Genomic DNA, 16309 nt, shown 5'->3' with positions numbered 1-16309 from the left:
AATTTTAAATCGTTTGGTTTATTTTATATTATATAATTTATCTAAATAGCGTATGCAGTTATAGACTGGCTGAATTTGATTACTTAGAGATTTAAATATTATCAAATGTAACCGCATAGACTACCGGGTATTCTAACGTAACAATTAATTCATTTCTCTGCATGAATAAATACAGATAATGAAGCACACATTGTACCCAATATTTCGATGAGATGTTTGATAATAAATACAGATTGAAGATCCAGCTTAATCGTTGCTAATTAGTTTAACCATATGTATGTAAGCTCTGTTAAAAGCAACGTGGCATACTTTATGGAGATTTAAACGTTTATATACGCATATGATGTTTGCTGAAGTGAAGTTATCGGATGCAAACGAATATTTCATATTGTATCCAGCGTGTCAGCATATTAATATAATATGCTAAAATTACTGAAAATTAAGACTGCGTTTGCAGTCATTGTTATTTATTGTGTGTGTATGTGCTTTATATTGCTTTATTTCCCGTTCAAAATGAGCGTGTTCGAAGCTTATGATAACTACAACAAAATCATAATGCATTACAAACAAAATGTGATTTCAAGAGGAAATAATCGTTTAAAAGGATATAATCCAAATGGTCTGATTATTAGTACCCAAGGACCCGTGAGGAGAACTGAAGCAACATGGCAAAATACCACATATGCAGCGGAACGAAAAAGTGGCTATGTAGATACTACCAAGGAGTCAGTTTCTACGGGGAAAATCCTGACATTTTCGTTTGACGAAGTTAGAGATTTATACTCACAACTTCAGCAAACGCGCAGTCGGCATAATATGATTAACTGTAGCAAAATCGTTATTGACGGTGATCTGCTGGAACTGTCTAAAGCACAACAGACAATGAAAGAAAGTGCTAGACCTGCATTAGATGTGACATTTTTCAAGAATATCTCAAATTGTGGACATTTCAAAAAGCAGCGAGGCTATATTACACATCAACTTAGCGAGAAAGAAAGCAATTTTCCAATCGCCTTCTCTTTGATCGTTTATAAAGACATCGAACAGGTTGAAAGATTGTTACGTGCGATTTTTCGTCCACAGAATATGTATTGCGTACACATTGATTTGAAAGCAACTACAGATTTTATTATTGCGATAAACACGATCACAAAGTGCTTCGAAAATGTTTTTATAGCACCGGAATTATTGAATGTAACATGGGGTACATTTTCTGTTCTAGAAGCAGAGATGGTCTGTCTACGAAAACTTTTAAATTTTAAGAAATGGAAGTACTTTATCAACCTTACCGGCCAGGAATTCCCATTGAAGACGAACAAAGAGCTCGTTGAAATACTTGAAGCACTCGATGGTGCCAATGTTGTAGATGGTACGCTTTTAAGGTAATTATTTACCGGTAGTTCATATTATTTATTTAAAGCAAATTCATTTTAACAAAGTGCATATTGTTTGCATACCAACGGTCGCTTGAAAATGACGGCATTTCTCTCCGGCTCATATTAACCAGGATTAACCAGCATATGCCCCTGTGCCCCCCCCCTCCCGCCCCGCCCAGTTGGCTGTGAAGACGGCATTCAAATGCGGGTTGGCGGGGAAGTGTGTATGGGTTACATGTATGTCTTTCCGAAGCGCATACACGTTGTGCCCCTGACTACACACCGAGATGTCATTTCATTGAATTTAGTTCTGAAATGTCATTTTACTTACTAACATATATACATCATTATATTGATTTGGTTACCTACTATAGTATAAGGATACGTGACATTACTTTATTTATAATTATATGCATTAAAGACGATGTACTTATGTATACGTCTTAATAAACTGTCTGTTCTGTTCTGTTCTGTTCTGTTCTGATATAAATGTGTGGGGGCATCACGAGCTTTCATGATCTGAGATGACACCAAGTACATACTAATTATCGCGTAATCGAGATACTCTGCTGTAACACTGTACCAAGCTTGCTTGAAGTGACAACAGTTTGATTTGCAACTTTACGTCGAATTGCCGTATCTTGTGTACAATGTAGTTTTTGAGACACACAAAGAAATGAGAACAATATAAGCGTCATTGGTAACACCCGTTACATACAATTCTGTGTTATATCGCGTATTTTTATCAGCATCATAAAATGTAATTTTTAAAAATTGCACATTTGAATTTGCAATCATATAATTGATAAACAAGTTAAATTAACTCAATTTATATCTTACTATTATTTATTTATTTATTTGTTATTATTTCATTTATTTATGTGTTCGTTCGTTCGTTCGTTCGTTCGTTCGTTCATTAGTTTTGTTTTGTTTAAACCTATTTATTTGAGCTCGATTAAATTTAAAGTACTTACTGCTGATTTGAAACGCTCTTGAGTCCGTTTCCTGGGTATAGAACAGTGTCTTTGGGAGAGATATAAAGAATGCTTCCACCGTGGGATCGAAAGCGTGACCTCCCGGTCTCTAGGTGGATACCATATCCATTACACGACGACAACCGATGTATACGCATGTTCGATGGCATTCCCAAATTACACAATTCACGTTATATATGTAATTACGTAAAATGATGGGCGTTTGTATTTATGAAATTTATTTAATCAATTCTGCAAAAATACGTACAGTATGGTTTACAATATATATTTAGCAACGCATATAATATAGAGATATTTTGTTGAAGTTTTCAATATGAAAACTCTTAAGAAAACACACTATAATTACTTAATATTTCAGTGGTACAGTGACATGAAATACATGTACTAGATTATTAAATTATCAAAAAACCTGACAATGAATTAAACATAAGTCGTTTCGTTCACTTTAAAATTGTATTATAATAAATAAAGTTAGTATAGCTTGCGCGACGGCGTCCTCAAGTCCTTGAAATCTCAAACTAATCTACCAGTTATTTCCTTAAACAACGATCTGCTTAAAGCAGCATCAGATATCAGATCAATTATGGATGACTTGACATGGTGTATTAGCATACATGCTATGTTTAATGTTTAACATGATGTGATCAGATGAAATGATGCAAAGTATAAATAAAGTGTGAACCATTTGTTGTATTTTAACAATGTTATAAAACGAAAAGGAACTTAAAGTTCTGCACAAACATTCTGATATAAAAGTGGGACTTCCATACTGTATGACTGGGACTTCCCAAATGTAATCATTGTAAGTCGGGATTTCCAATTTTAAGAACGAGTGAAAGCGGTACAATGCTATACTATCGTAATGCCTGTCTTATTTGCAGACCAAGCATGTATGATTTCCATAGATGGACGTTGGCCAGAAAACCGCCGCCACATAAAATTAGACCGGTCAAAGGCTCAGTCCATGTGGCAATCAATAGGTAACATAATATAGTATACAACTATCACATGACGATTTGGGGAAGAGTAAAACCGACTGGCCAATCGTGAAAGGATTACTGAAACTGTCAACCCGACACCAAGACAACACGTTTGTCTCAACTCTAATCACGCGAATGATGTGAAAACCTACATTTTTACGTTGTAGTCTTAGAAAACTTTAACATACTAGTTTTTTTTTGCGATAATGCAGCGCGATTAAGAATTGTCAGAAGAATTCAACACCTCTTGTAAAGTTACTATTATATAAAAAGAATATTGCAATATATTAGTATCATATTCTATACTTGTACAATAATATTGACTAAGCCTCTATAAATACCTGCCGTATGTGTTTTTTTCCTTGTTATTCTGTTGTTTTAGTCGTTCGCAAGAACAACTAAGGGTCATAGTGGTGTTTTGAAAAAATCGGTATGAAGACCACTACCGTTCACCAAATCACTGGTCACGTGGAGAATTCGCGGCGCGTAAGAGTACAGTTTACAAAACATTTTGTCTTATGAAAATATTCCACTGCATGTTACGTTATAATCGCATAACACTTCTCTCTTTAAAGGTCACAGGGGCAGGTAAGCCAATAGATGCATTCGCGAAGAACTCTAAAATACACGCATACACGTGCGCTGATGAGGCTATTACTTACCAACCTCAATAACAGCTGATTCTTTATCAGATCAAGGGGAGAAAACAAAAAATCCAATACTATTTTACTACGTGATCAATAAAACAATTATTTCATTGTGTAAAGCAAAAAAAAGAAAAAGAAAAAAATGATATATTAAAATATACATTTAAATACCATTTTATTATTGTTTCATAATGATAATTAAAACGCATTTCATTCGAAAAATTCCTGACAATCGGAAATAATTTATCCATATTTGCTTTAACTCTAAAAAAGCTGTTTGTTTGGATCATTTTCGATATTATTGTGTGTGATAAATGATAAAATAATACTTCGCATTTCGACTCGGTACTTGGTTACGAAATCGTCCGGGGAAGACTATCGATAAACGTTGATAACAAAGTATTACTTTCAAGATGAGGAAACAAAAAACTACCGAAAAAGTATAGTGTCATGATAAGACGGAAATTGTTTCATTATCTTACCACAAATGTTCGCCGTATTCGTTCGGTCCGTGTGTAAACCGTTCTTGAAGGATTATTGAAGTTTGCCAGTTTGCTATAAATAACACAGTTTGACTTCAAATTTCTATCGAAAAGTATTGTGCTAAGATGTTACAGTTAAAAGAAACAAATATATTTTTATAGACCCGCATCATGCCAAAATGGGTCTTATGCCATATACGACTAGCTAAGCTATGGTCCAGCTTGCGCATCTCGCAGTAGGTCATGAGATACCTAATGGAACCACGAAACCTTGCGTGATTTAAAGCGGTCAGCGCAGCTCCTGACCAAACTGCGCAAACAGGGCTTTAGCTACGCTAGCCAACGCGCCTTAAGATCCATTTTCGAATGACGCGGTTCTAAACTGCGTGTTTATCAAATATCATTACACCATATATTTCGATGGTTAACAAATAAACTTATAATGTAAGGACACAAATGATTTGATCTCCCGTAGTATATTTTTTATTTACGAACATTTACGTGTAGTTTGAATACGCGTGCAATTAATAACACAATTTCATGTGGTGAATATGCGATAAACAAGTGACAAAAACAACAATAACAACAACAACAATTAAAACCTTTTTGTTTAAATAAATAATATACAACGTATTTTTTTTACTTTATTTCAAAGTCAGGATATTGTATTTTAGCGTTTTCGATCGACAAAATTGCCCATGGCGATTGAATCTATCAGCTGGCGATTAAATTGAAAATGTAAAAGAAAATGGCGATTGTAAACGAAAAACAATGTTACTTTGGAAATGTAATTGCATTACCTAGTTTAAAAGAGCTCGGTCAGCAGCTGTAGCGTGCACGTCGCGATCGGAGCGACAGTCACCCGCAGAAGATTTTCTTGAAGACTCCGAAGAATCGCCAAATGGAATGGTCATTGTCCGTAGGTGGGTAATGCTCCAATACATCGTCTGAGGAGGGTCGTATAGAGGAACTTCTGCGGGCGGCTCCGTTAATCAAGCGAGTACCGTCATCCCCCACCGGACGTTCTCTCCCGCTGATTTCGTTGACTCCCAGAACTTAAAAGGATCGCCAAGCGAGATGGTAACTGTCAGAAGGTGGATAGTGGTTTCACTACATCGCCGGAAGTGGGACGGGAGCAGCGGAGGTTGCAACGTAGAAGACGGACGGGTTGACCCTTGGGCAGATATACAGGCCAGGATATCAAGGGACTGCTCTTTGAAGGTAATGGAAGTGTCCCAGGACGGCGGTACTCAGTACGCTCAACCTGCTGGGGAAACCGTTCTAGGGTTCGGGTCGACGGTTTGTGGTGTCTAGAGAGGACATAAAAGTGGCACAGCGCGCGAGGAGCGGGAGAAGTTCTTCTTTAATTGTCAGCACTCCCTTGGCGGAGTAACAGTGTCCGTTTAAATGCAATCAGACATTAATTGTCGTTAAATTGTCTACCGGTGCACATTAAGGTATTATTGGTCACCTTGCACTGGTCTATTTGGATCAAAATTATTTCATTATTCAATTAAATATTTTTCCCGGAAAGGTCACAGGTGCAAGACTGCACATAATGTAGTCGTGAAGACTCGGCGATTACATGTAAATACGCTTCTGAATTACACACACACACTTTTAAAGAGCACATGTACCTTTTTCAACACGTAATCACCATAAATACTCCATGGAGAAATAGATAACCCACTGATAAGAAATAGCATAACGAACTTATCCAATATTCAAGCCACATAACATAGTTATGTGTGCTGACACAGCTGCGTCATGAGAAATTTTTATGTTTCTTTCTAGTCGACTAACTGTAATTTTCGCCATGCAATCGGTTCCGAGAATGCTTATGAGGGCGGGGTTAACTGGCGACTATAATTTTTTATTGACGTCGGTCAATCAAGTAAGCGTTTACCGCAGTTTGTTTAACAAATAATTACAGTTTTACCATTTACGAAATAGAAAACGGTAATTAATACCAATGAATGAATACAGTACATTAAGGACAATTAATGTCGGGCATCATCCCCACACCTTTTAACTGTAAACAATAGTTACTTATGAAAAGTTAAAAACAAATGGTGAGCAATTGAATCCTTATGGCGAGTAGGTTGTGAAAACAACAACCTTAAAAGAATCTACATGGTTAGAATTTAATTTTAGAACATTATATTTCGCTTTTCTATAGCCACGTTTAAGTATTTGCTGATTAAAGTCCCTTCGTACGCATCTAAGCAAACGTGTTTTTTAAGAGTGCGAACTTGTTGCTGTCGTCTATCCAGTTCCATGCATGAAAAGCGTGCGTTTTGCAACCGACTAGGTGATGTAACTAAATAAAGACGTACAATTCAGTACATGTAGTATTTTTGATGAAATAATAAATGCACACGATGAGAAAGTATTGACCTAATGAAACTTTAAAACAATACGTTAATTTAAGACTTATAAACATTGCAGTAGATCGTACATTAATAAATATATTGGTGACGGGATGGAGAGTATAGGAGTTACACGTTAATTTCAGTACATGAAAATGAAATTAAAATACATTAAATGAAGCATTTAATTTCAAGCCAAAAATATCAAATATTTTTTAATGTGCTTTGATTGAGAATTTAATAAAATGCGCGTTGATACCAATACATTTATTATTAGAATTATGTCGTTGTTCATTCTTGTTTAGACTCACAAACTTTTCCTTAGCGCCAACTTAGATATAAGTTGCATTTCTTTTTTCATCTTTGTAATCATAATTGGAGTTTGTGTGAATCCTGTATAAAATTCTGAGAGATTGTAAATCAATGTCATTTTCCTCCTTGATATTTTTTTCAAAATCTCACCGATGTAGACAATTAAACGTAAATTAATTTGGTGTTTGCGTTGTTCGTTGTCGTTCGATTGTCCTGCGTTAAAAAGTCGAACTTCATGATCCGTGACTGTAAGTAATATTAAATACTTTCAATGAGCGAAGAACAGGAGTGCCTTCAGAGCTGTGATTATCTCTAATTGACGTTTGGGGAAACCACAATACTTGAAATAAAAGTCAATTCAAGTAAAATCCTGGCAGACCTGGCCGAATTATCAGTTTGAAATGTTTTCTTGTTTAATTTAAATCCGTGTTATTTACTGTATAAGTGTATATCGTTGAAAGTAAAAATGCAACAATAAAACTTTATATTTATGTATCAAATTGATTATCATCACATGATTTTTAATGGCGGAAACTGCTGAAACATACTTACATCCCTATAATATGGAGCATCTTCTTGCTCTTACAAAATGCATAAGTGAAATTAGTTTGTTAGAATTATATGCAAAATAGTATGTAAGGAATATGTTCAATAAACTTTTAACATAACAAAACTACTCGTACATTCTGTAATGTGCATTTGTATCTCAATTTATTTTTCTCTATTTGATTTTATCGGACTAAACACAACAGAACATGTTATTTGAGCAGAAGAACTTCGATATACGCGTGCATGTAAATCTTCGTTGCAGATATATGGCCGACTATGCTGTACACAATGCAAAGGCTCAAGACTTCTATATGTGGCTTCGAGAGACATCTTTCCCGGACGAATCATTCTTTTCGTCCCTAAATTACAACCCAAATCTCAGGATAAACGGATCGTTCATAGGTAATTAATAAAAACTAGAAAGATTTAAGATATTGCAACAACAAAACATTACTAGCAAACTGACAGCATTGTGTGATAAAAATATAATAAAAGGGAATAATCATCAGTGAATGTGCATATCTAATAAGTTCATAGTAAACTAAATGACGGAGGCATATACATTGCAGGAAAAATTGAAGACCTTCCAAGTGAGCGTTTCATTGCCCGGTATAAGGTGTGGAGGGGCTTTCAGCAGCCGTGCGGGGGCAAGTACGAGCGCGACATCTGCGTGCTGGGCGTGGCGGACCTGTGGCGCGCCTACCACGACGTGGGGCTGTTCGTGAACAAACTGCACCTGAACTATCAGTACCTCGCCTTGGACTGCCTCGAAGAAGTCATGCATGAGAAAACGTTGAGGCAATTCAATGACAACACCACGATCGACACCAACTTTTATAAACAGTTGTATTTTGTACAGCATAAAATTATACTTTGATCATGGTTCGAAAACAGACGTAAAAAAGGACACACACAAAATTGTTTAATTTTCATTTAATGCATTAATTAAGTGGATTAAAAGTTTGCCCGTCTTCTGCCGTCCGTTCAAACTGGATCCTTCTCTAAATGAACTGTAGTGATGAAGCGTTTTACACATAAAATGAATATTACACAAGACCTTTTATAAACATCAAAAATCCGCTCAATGTTAAAATAATAGAAATACATGATATTTTTGGGGGTTTCGAGAGAAAAGCGATTATATACAAAAATCATATTTACAAAAAAAATCCAAAGAGTAAAACTGGGGAATCTCGCTGGAATAATAACACCAAAATGACATTAATTGACTTCGTAGTGAAAAACGTGATAATTTCGTTGTTATTTTGCACTTGTTCACACGGATATTTAACACTTACATGTCATGGATATTTCCTTTTAAACCACATAAAAGCTTTAAATAAAACCTTTGAGCATATGTGATACAATCACACGGCTTAATTGTTATACATATTGGGCTTTATTTCGCCCTTTGTTCTTATCTCCGACTCTTTTTTTATGCTGCGTTCTTTTGCGAGCTGACCAGAAATAGATCCAAATAAGATCACTGATAGACACTTACTTTATAATAAGTTCCTCATCTACAAGTGCATTCGTGTTGTTTTATGTTTATGCTTGCGCCTGTCTTTTAAACTGGTTAATATTCAGCGCATTTCCACATCTTACGCATATTTCCCGTCAGTGCAATGAGTAAGAGAAATCGTAACTAATCGGTAAATTTATTTTTGAAACTTATTTTTGAAAGGTCTTGTTAATATAGTCTGTATGTTATCAATCAATGTGATGGTGAGTGTATGTTTAACACTAAAACGTTTTACAAACCAGCGGTAATACGGTATATTGGCGTACGTATTGGACTAGGCAGTTTTAAAATACACATGTACTTATAATAATAACTGCATATATATAGTGTGTGGACATTTAAATTCAAGAATTTTAAATTAATATTGCTAAAAATTACATATTTATATGCCTGTATGTCATTGACCCCTGTTGACTTCAGTGTGTGTTATATGTATGTGTACTTATGGGCTTTAAGCCTAATGTATTCTGAAATAAAACCATAAAACCATATTATTAACAAAAAATGCCTAAGATTTATTTTAAGTTATAGGTATTTATAAGTTTTTATTGCATGGATATACCGCGGCTTTGATCTCTATCATCTATTGGGTTAAATTAAAGAACCAGATTATACCAAATTGTATGTTAATTTAACAGTATTTAAATTTAATAATCACATCTTGAAGTTTAGTGCTGGTGCCACCCATGAGGTCAATGTCATCAGCATATCTCAAGTTGGGAATGGGTCTTCCACCGATGGAGGAGAGGTGTAGTGGTCATGAAGAGTCTCCTGTATTATCTTCTCAAGCAAAAGGTTGAACAGGACGAGAGAGAGCAGACATCCCTGACGGACGCCAATGGATGTCCTGAAGAAGTCCACCTACTGTCCGTTGAAAAGTATTGCACTGTTGGCGTTTCCGTAGAGTTCTTGAATGACTGCTTAATCAGCTCGGAAGGGACGTTATCCATTCCCGCAGATTTCTCTTCCTTAAGACTACGCACTGCCTCCTCAACCTCTGCCTTAAGTATGGACGGACTTTCGTCGTCCGCTTCTGGTCTGGGATATTTCTGAAGGAGACTAGAGTCCGGTTGGAGCGGATAGTTGTAGAGGTAACTGCAGTATTCAACCCATCTGTTTAGGACTGCGGCAATCTCGGTAAGGAGATTCCCGTCAGCGTGTGATATAGCTTAAGAAACTTCAGCGTACAGTTTATATAGTATTGACAGACCTGTACGCTGAAGCTAACCCCGTATCGAAAGTCAACCAGAGTCATAACATATTTATGTCACGCTATAAATCAAAGAAAGCTCATTTTCTTGGATACATTTCTACATATATTGGTTAATAAATATAAATTACTGCATCGGGGATTATTTTAAGGTTCAAATGTTTCAAATGCATCTTACAATATATGTAAATAACTCTCATCAGTCTGAAATTCACAATTTTGACGCCATTGTCGCTTTGTCACGTGACGAGTTTTCATGTGGATACTTTCGGATCGACCTTGACATTATTTGCTGAAATTGTAAACATTACTTTCGTTTTCTGAAATCTATTATTTGTGATTAACAACTTACGTCTGGTGGATTATAAGACTGATTTCAGTGTGAATCAGGTAGTTTTAAATAATATTTACTTTGAGTTCGTATTTACACTACAATTATTTTACAAAACAAGCCAGAATAATCTAAAATACCGGGAAATGTAATTCTGAATTTGAAAACACTTGAGCACATGGTATGTTACTAAAAATAGAAATAACGTCATATGACCGTGAAATCTCGGGAGATTCGCATTTTAAGTAAGTCTGTCACATCGCTGTTTTTCTCGATATGTAAAAGCAGAATAGATAAATTTTAAATGTTTAAGATAGTATTTTGTGAAAGATTATATCAGTTAAATGTGAAAAAAAGTCAATCTGTCCGATCAAGTGGTTGATTTGGGCCAATAACTTCATTTAAAAGCTGTTTTGGACCGATCTTTGTTAACTGTCAACTTTTCGGGAATTTCTGGTCGACTTTACTAAAGGGGTTGGTCCATAACTATAAAGTCGCGCCAGCCAAAAATCATAAAAAGCAACATTTAAAGTTATGGTAGCCAGAACTACGTGTGATATAACATTGGCCTTTGGCTGACTAGTCTTTGTGAGGGTCTACAGGGTGCTGTAGGTCTTCTTATTGCTGACTGCGTTCATCTCTTTGTCGTTGATGATTAATTGTTCTTAAATCCATTCCGCCTTTGCCTCTGTCATCTTCTTTCTTTCCTACCTGTTCACTTTCTTGTAACTTAATGCTATTGAGTCCAGGCTGGTGTACTTCTCATGCCTCGGTTCTCTTCGTTTGTCACATAGGTCCATGATTTCAGTTGTCACACATAGCTTGTTCTTCCTTCTCTATCCCAAGCACTCCTTCAGTAGTACTGTAGTACATCCTTGATGTTATTGCTAATGGTGCTGATGTCAATGTCTAAGATGTTGAGGGCTGCAAGCTTGCCACCTATATGTGCTTGAAATACCCCTGCTTTCACTGGATCTTTTAATCTCTCCAAGTCAAATCTAACGCGAGTGTTCTTTCTGATGCTCTATAACTTAAGCTTGATGGTGGTGAGCATTAAGTCATGGTCACTGCCAATGTCTGCGCCGCGCCAAGAACCGTTCTTGTGTTCGCCTTGTTATTTCTGGACCTGAACCGATGCGGCGCCAATATGAAATCGATCTATTTTTAATTTGCCCTATTTGAGCATTCCAGGTCGCTGTTTGTGTGGGTGCAGCGTGTTGGCCAGGGTGAGTTGGTGCCTTCTGGCGAACTCAAGAAGTCTCAAACCTCTGTCGTTGGTTTCTCCTAAGCAAAATCTACCTTCTGTCCCTGACCAGTCTTGGTATGCGCCTGTCCAACCTCGGCGCTCCAGTCGCCTTGGACAATTAGTATGTCATTCTTGAGAACCTTGATTATGATGCGCTCTAATTCTTCATAGAACTGTTCAATTTCCTCGTCCTTGTAGTCAGCTGTTGGTACATAGACCTGGATGATTTTGATGTTGTAAGATTTCGCTGATACTGTCAGGGGTCAATGATATACAGGCAGCAAACGGATGGAAATGAGTCTGCTGGAGACTGGGGTGCAACTGATCACGATGTTGACTACCTCCTTCCTAACAGTGAAAGCAACCCCGTGGCAATGTATAGAATCCTCACCGCTGAACAATATAGTATGCCCTTCGTCTGTTGATGTTTCTCCGAATCCTAGCCACCTAATCTCGGCTAGCCCGATAATATCCCAGCGGTAACTCTTAAGCTCGTACGTCAGTTCATGGACCTTGCCACACGCACTGAGTATTCTTACTTTCCATGTTCCTATGGTGGCTTCCGTTGTCGCCAACTTGATCGATGGATAAGCTCCAGTAGCTAACTTGTCGCATCCACCCTGGAGACTGGCGGTGGAGTGCGCGGACGTTGTTATTCCGGTCCCCGACCGGTCCGGCTTTGTATTCTGTATTTTTGTTCTTGTCATTTCCTTTCATTGGGCTTTAAGCAATCTTTGCGTCGCCCGTCTCCTCTTCAAGAATTCGCAAGTGGTCGTACGAGTCGTGCCAGTTCCCTCACTTTGTTTTACCCGCCAACAGAAGCGAGTATCAGGGTGTGGTTGGGAAAAATGTCTCGAACCAGAAGTGAGAGTTGAGTGTCAGGTGAGAACCAGTTGTGCCTGACTTTCCGAGGGAACTGCTGTCAAGCAACAAAGTATAACCCTGCGCTGAACATCCAATATATCACTGGTATTATAAAGCATGTAAATAGAATTGATATTTCATCCGCAAATTTGAAAAATAAACAAGGAAATAAATAATTTAAAAAATATGATAAAACATTATATTAATAATACACAGTGTTTTCCGACGTTATTCTTCATTTTCAACAAGGAATATTTTAATTCCTAATTATTCAGTAGAAAACGGATACACATAATCAGTTATAGTTACAATCCATACAAAAAACAAAGTAGAAGCAGTATTCTTTTCTATCAAATTATACAAATACTATCTCGATTTCATAAAAATAAAGGTATCTGAAACACTAAAATAATTATGTGTCCAGTCCATAAGAGCAAACCTATTTGAATGATGGCTTAGTATATTAACTTATTTTCTTTGAAAAAAAATCAAATGAAAAACAAAATGGTATTTTATGTTGCAAAACACACTTACATAAGCAGAATACTAAAATGTATAGCACAACGTAAATATATTGTTCCTGAAATTAAAATATTGAGTCCTGATATAACTGTAAGCCATTATATAATAATATTACAAACCTATTTGAATGATGGCCTAATATATGAACTTATTTTCGTTGAAAAAACAACAACAACTGAATAAGAGAATGGTATTTTATGTTGAAAAAAACACACACTAAAATAGGCAGAATACTAAAATGTATAACAAAAAATATACGTAAATATATTGTTTCTGAAATTAAAAGATTGAGTCCTGAAATAATTGTAAGCCATTTTATTACAATATATATTATGATTATTTGGTAACTTAACATTTATTTTAATAAATTATCAATTTTCATGAGCTTTTTACAAATTGTAAAGGATAAACAAGATTTCTCATTTTAGAATGTACTGAACTACTCACACGTTAAGCTATAAAGTTTCAGGAAATTAAAGGTATACGGTAAACATTTAATTTCATTTTAATATCTACGTAGGTCTAGAACATAGTAACAAAACATAACTATGTCCTTTTGACTCTTCGACGTGTCTGTTAATTTGAATTTGTGACGGCAACTACCATTTACACTAGTGATTGTTCTCTGTAGCGATGTTTCATTGGAATTACATGCACAGAAGATATGATAGGAACACATTTTGGTAAGGTAACACAGGCACCAAATTTTGTGCAATGTAAAATTACGTACTACAGAAACATTGCTTATGGCAGTTGATGTTCAAAAACAAACCTTTGTTGCTCCATTTTAATTTAAAAAAGTGTGCAAAGTGTATTGGGCAAGTAAAATGGAGTTTGAGTAAGTTGTTCTGGCACACTTTTGTTCAGTTGTATAAAGCAATTCGAGTCCAATATTTTCAAGCAGTGGAAGGCATTGCGCTTACGCAAGTATTACAGAAAGTATTACATATCTATTTCTTGTTTGTGTCAAAAATATGTTTCGAGTGTCTTGTTTGTTTCTATGCTCGAAAACAAATTCAGATCGTTCAGACCTGTACATGTAAAACTGTTGTATTATATTAACAGTTTTTTTTTCACATTTAATGCTTTGTTTAAATTTATTCAAATAATGTAGACTAAGAATTCTCATACGTATGTCTGCGCGTACGCTATAGATAAACGGATGAAGACACAATCGATAAAGTAAAATACATATCTCCATACTGAAGCATGGCTGTTAAACATGAACATCATTTCAACTACATGTAGTTACATAGTATAAGTTAAATAGTCGGACAAATTATCAATATAATAATACTTACGCAATATGCTCAAAAACATTTTTAATTTGAAACTGAAAACTGGAAGAGAAAGTATTGTTTTTGATATCTGGATGGTTCAGCATCTTGTGGGAGGGACTGCACATCCAGGCTAAGTCGGCACCCACTTCATGCATTACATCCACTATATTGTAGCACGAGACCGGCTTTGCAACGCACATGTCGAGTGCTTCGTGCGAACAATATTGTTAATTTAGTGTCATCTAGTGTTGTAGTGGTGGTGCGGGGGGGGGGGGGGGTACCCGAAGGAAATCCCGCATGTCCGGAAGGGTGGCCACCAACCAAACCCTATATACGGGAACGGGTATTGAACCCGGATTGCCTATATGAGAATCGCGTATACCAATCACTGCGTTAACCGAACGGCCGCGTGTTTGCGTTTGTGTATTTCAGAGTTTATTACAGGCCCGCTGCGTCTTCCTGACTGCATCTTTCTATAGGAAGACAAGCAGGCGTGACCCTTCAAGCGAAAATGCAGGTTTTTTAAACTCAAATAGATCAAATTTACCCCGGCTGCCCGGTAATTCGACAAAGATATAATTTTGGGAAATAGACCAGTGCGCGGTGACAAATGAGACCTGAATGTACTCAATATAATGTGACCTGATATATTCAACCGCCCCTAGAGACTTGTTAGTTACGACTTCAAGTGATGCCCGATCAAATCAGAACCTCTGGTTCTTTTGAGTGCCCAGTGTAAAGAACCGATGCACTGCACCCTCGTCTGACTTCCGTCGCGGAAGACAGGTTATTTTCCATAAATTAAATGGACCTTTTCACGTTGAGGTAAATGGACACAAAAAATGTTTCAGATTCGAAAATTTTCGTTGTAGTTATGATACTTGTGAGGAAACAGCAATACCCAACATGCTCTAAAATATCCAGTTTATGCATCTTTTGACGAATAAAAAAATGAAAATTATAAAGCATTGCAACGCGAAACGATTGAATAATTTAGAGAGTATTGTTGTTGTCTTTACATTTGTTGACACTAAGAAGTTTTTTTTTTGCTTATATATAGTACTTGTATAAAATACGTCACTCATCGTATGAGCACGAATGGCCGAGTGGTCTTAGTTGTTAGGCTTTGACTTCAGGGGTCAGTGGTTCGAGCCCAGTTGATGGTTGCTTTTTTCTTTCTGTAATTGTATTCTTATTTTTTTACTGGAGCTTTTTAGATACAATGTTTACATTTATAAATATAAAGCATTTAATGACAAACTTTAACACATGCCAAAATCTGTGAAAAGGTCCCTTTAATACCAACTGCGTAAAACAATAACTATGTGCAATGACCCTACTTGTTGTGGTTACGTTATAGCAAAACCCCACTTTACTTTGCCTGATAGCTGTATGTAATTCAAATGTGTGTTATCAGGACCGGTATTAGTTTGGTATAATGTGTTATGACACATATACAAGGTTTTATAGCAAAATGATAAGGTGATGAATATACAAAGCATACACATTGATAACAACCCAAAAGAGCACATGAGAATGTAACATAGAATAAGGAACAAAGTAGCATATCAAAGGTATCATACGAGACACGAAAACCGCAACCATTAGTTTTATTGTAATCTTA

The 16309-nt window shown here is 36.3% G+C and overlaps 2 protein-coding genes across 3 annotated transcripts in view; both read left to right on the top strand.

Moving 5' to 3' along the window:
• Nucleotides 1-269: 269 nt before the first annotated feature.
• Nucleotides 270-8681, top strand: LOC127832215 (beta-1,3-galactosyl-O-glycosyl-glycoprotein beta-1,6-N-acetylglucosaminyltransferase 4-like). 2 transcript variants are annotated; one of them, XM_052357523.1, is made up of 4 exons: nt 270-1382; nt 3253-3351; nt 7973-8112; nt 8280-8681. In XM_052357523.1, the coding sequence occupies exons 1-4, from the start codon at nt 421-423 to the stop codon at nt 8585-8587; spliced, it is 1509 nt and encodes a 502-aa protein (XP_052213483.1). In that variant the 5' UTR covers nt 270-420; the 3' UTR covers nt 8588-8681. The 2 variants fall into 2 exon arrangements, with proteins under 2 accessions (XP_052213483.1, XP_052213484.1); XM_052357524.1 differs by lacking the exons at nt 270-1382; nt 3253-3351 and adding an exon at nt 6050-6374.
• Nucleotides 8682-10708: 2027 nt separating this feature from the next.
• LOC127832214 (ubiquitin conjugation factor E4 B-like) overlaps nt 10709-16309 on the top strand; it is a 98430-nt gene continuing 92829 nt past the window's right edge. The window contains exon 1 of the mRNA XM_052357521.1: nt 10709-10832. The gene's annotated coding sequence lies outside the window, so the exon portion shown is untranslated. The remainder of the gene's footprint in view (nt 10833-16309) is intronic.

The sequence above is a fragment of the Dreissena polymorpha genome, chromosome 5, assembly GCF_020536995.1.
Source record: "Dreissena polymorpha isolate Duluth1 chromosome 5, UMN_Dpol_1.0, whole genome shotgun sequence".
Classification (NCBI taxonomy): Eukaryota; Metazoa; Mollusca; class Bivalvia; order Myida; family Dreissenidae; genus Dreissena; species Dreissena polymorpha.
This window is presented reverse-complemented; position numbering and strand designations above follow the sequence as displayed.

Bases quoted from the DNA above. Each gene is read 5' to 3' on its own strand.
- LOC127832215 (XM_052357523.1), top strand. From the start codon at position 421: ATGCTAAAATTACTGAAAATTAAGACTGCGTTTGCAGTCATTGTTATT. The intron at 3,352-7,972 runs GTAACATAATAT...TCTTCGTTGCAG, and splicing joins GTCCATGTGGCAATCAATAG to ATATATGGCCGACTATGCTG. The intron at 8,113-8,279 runs GTAATTAATAAA...TATACATTGCAG, and splicing joins GATAAACGGATCGTTCATAG to GAAAAATTGAAGACCTTCCA.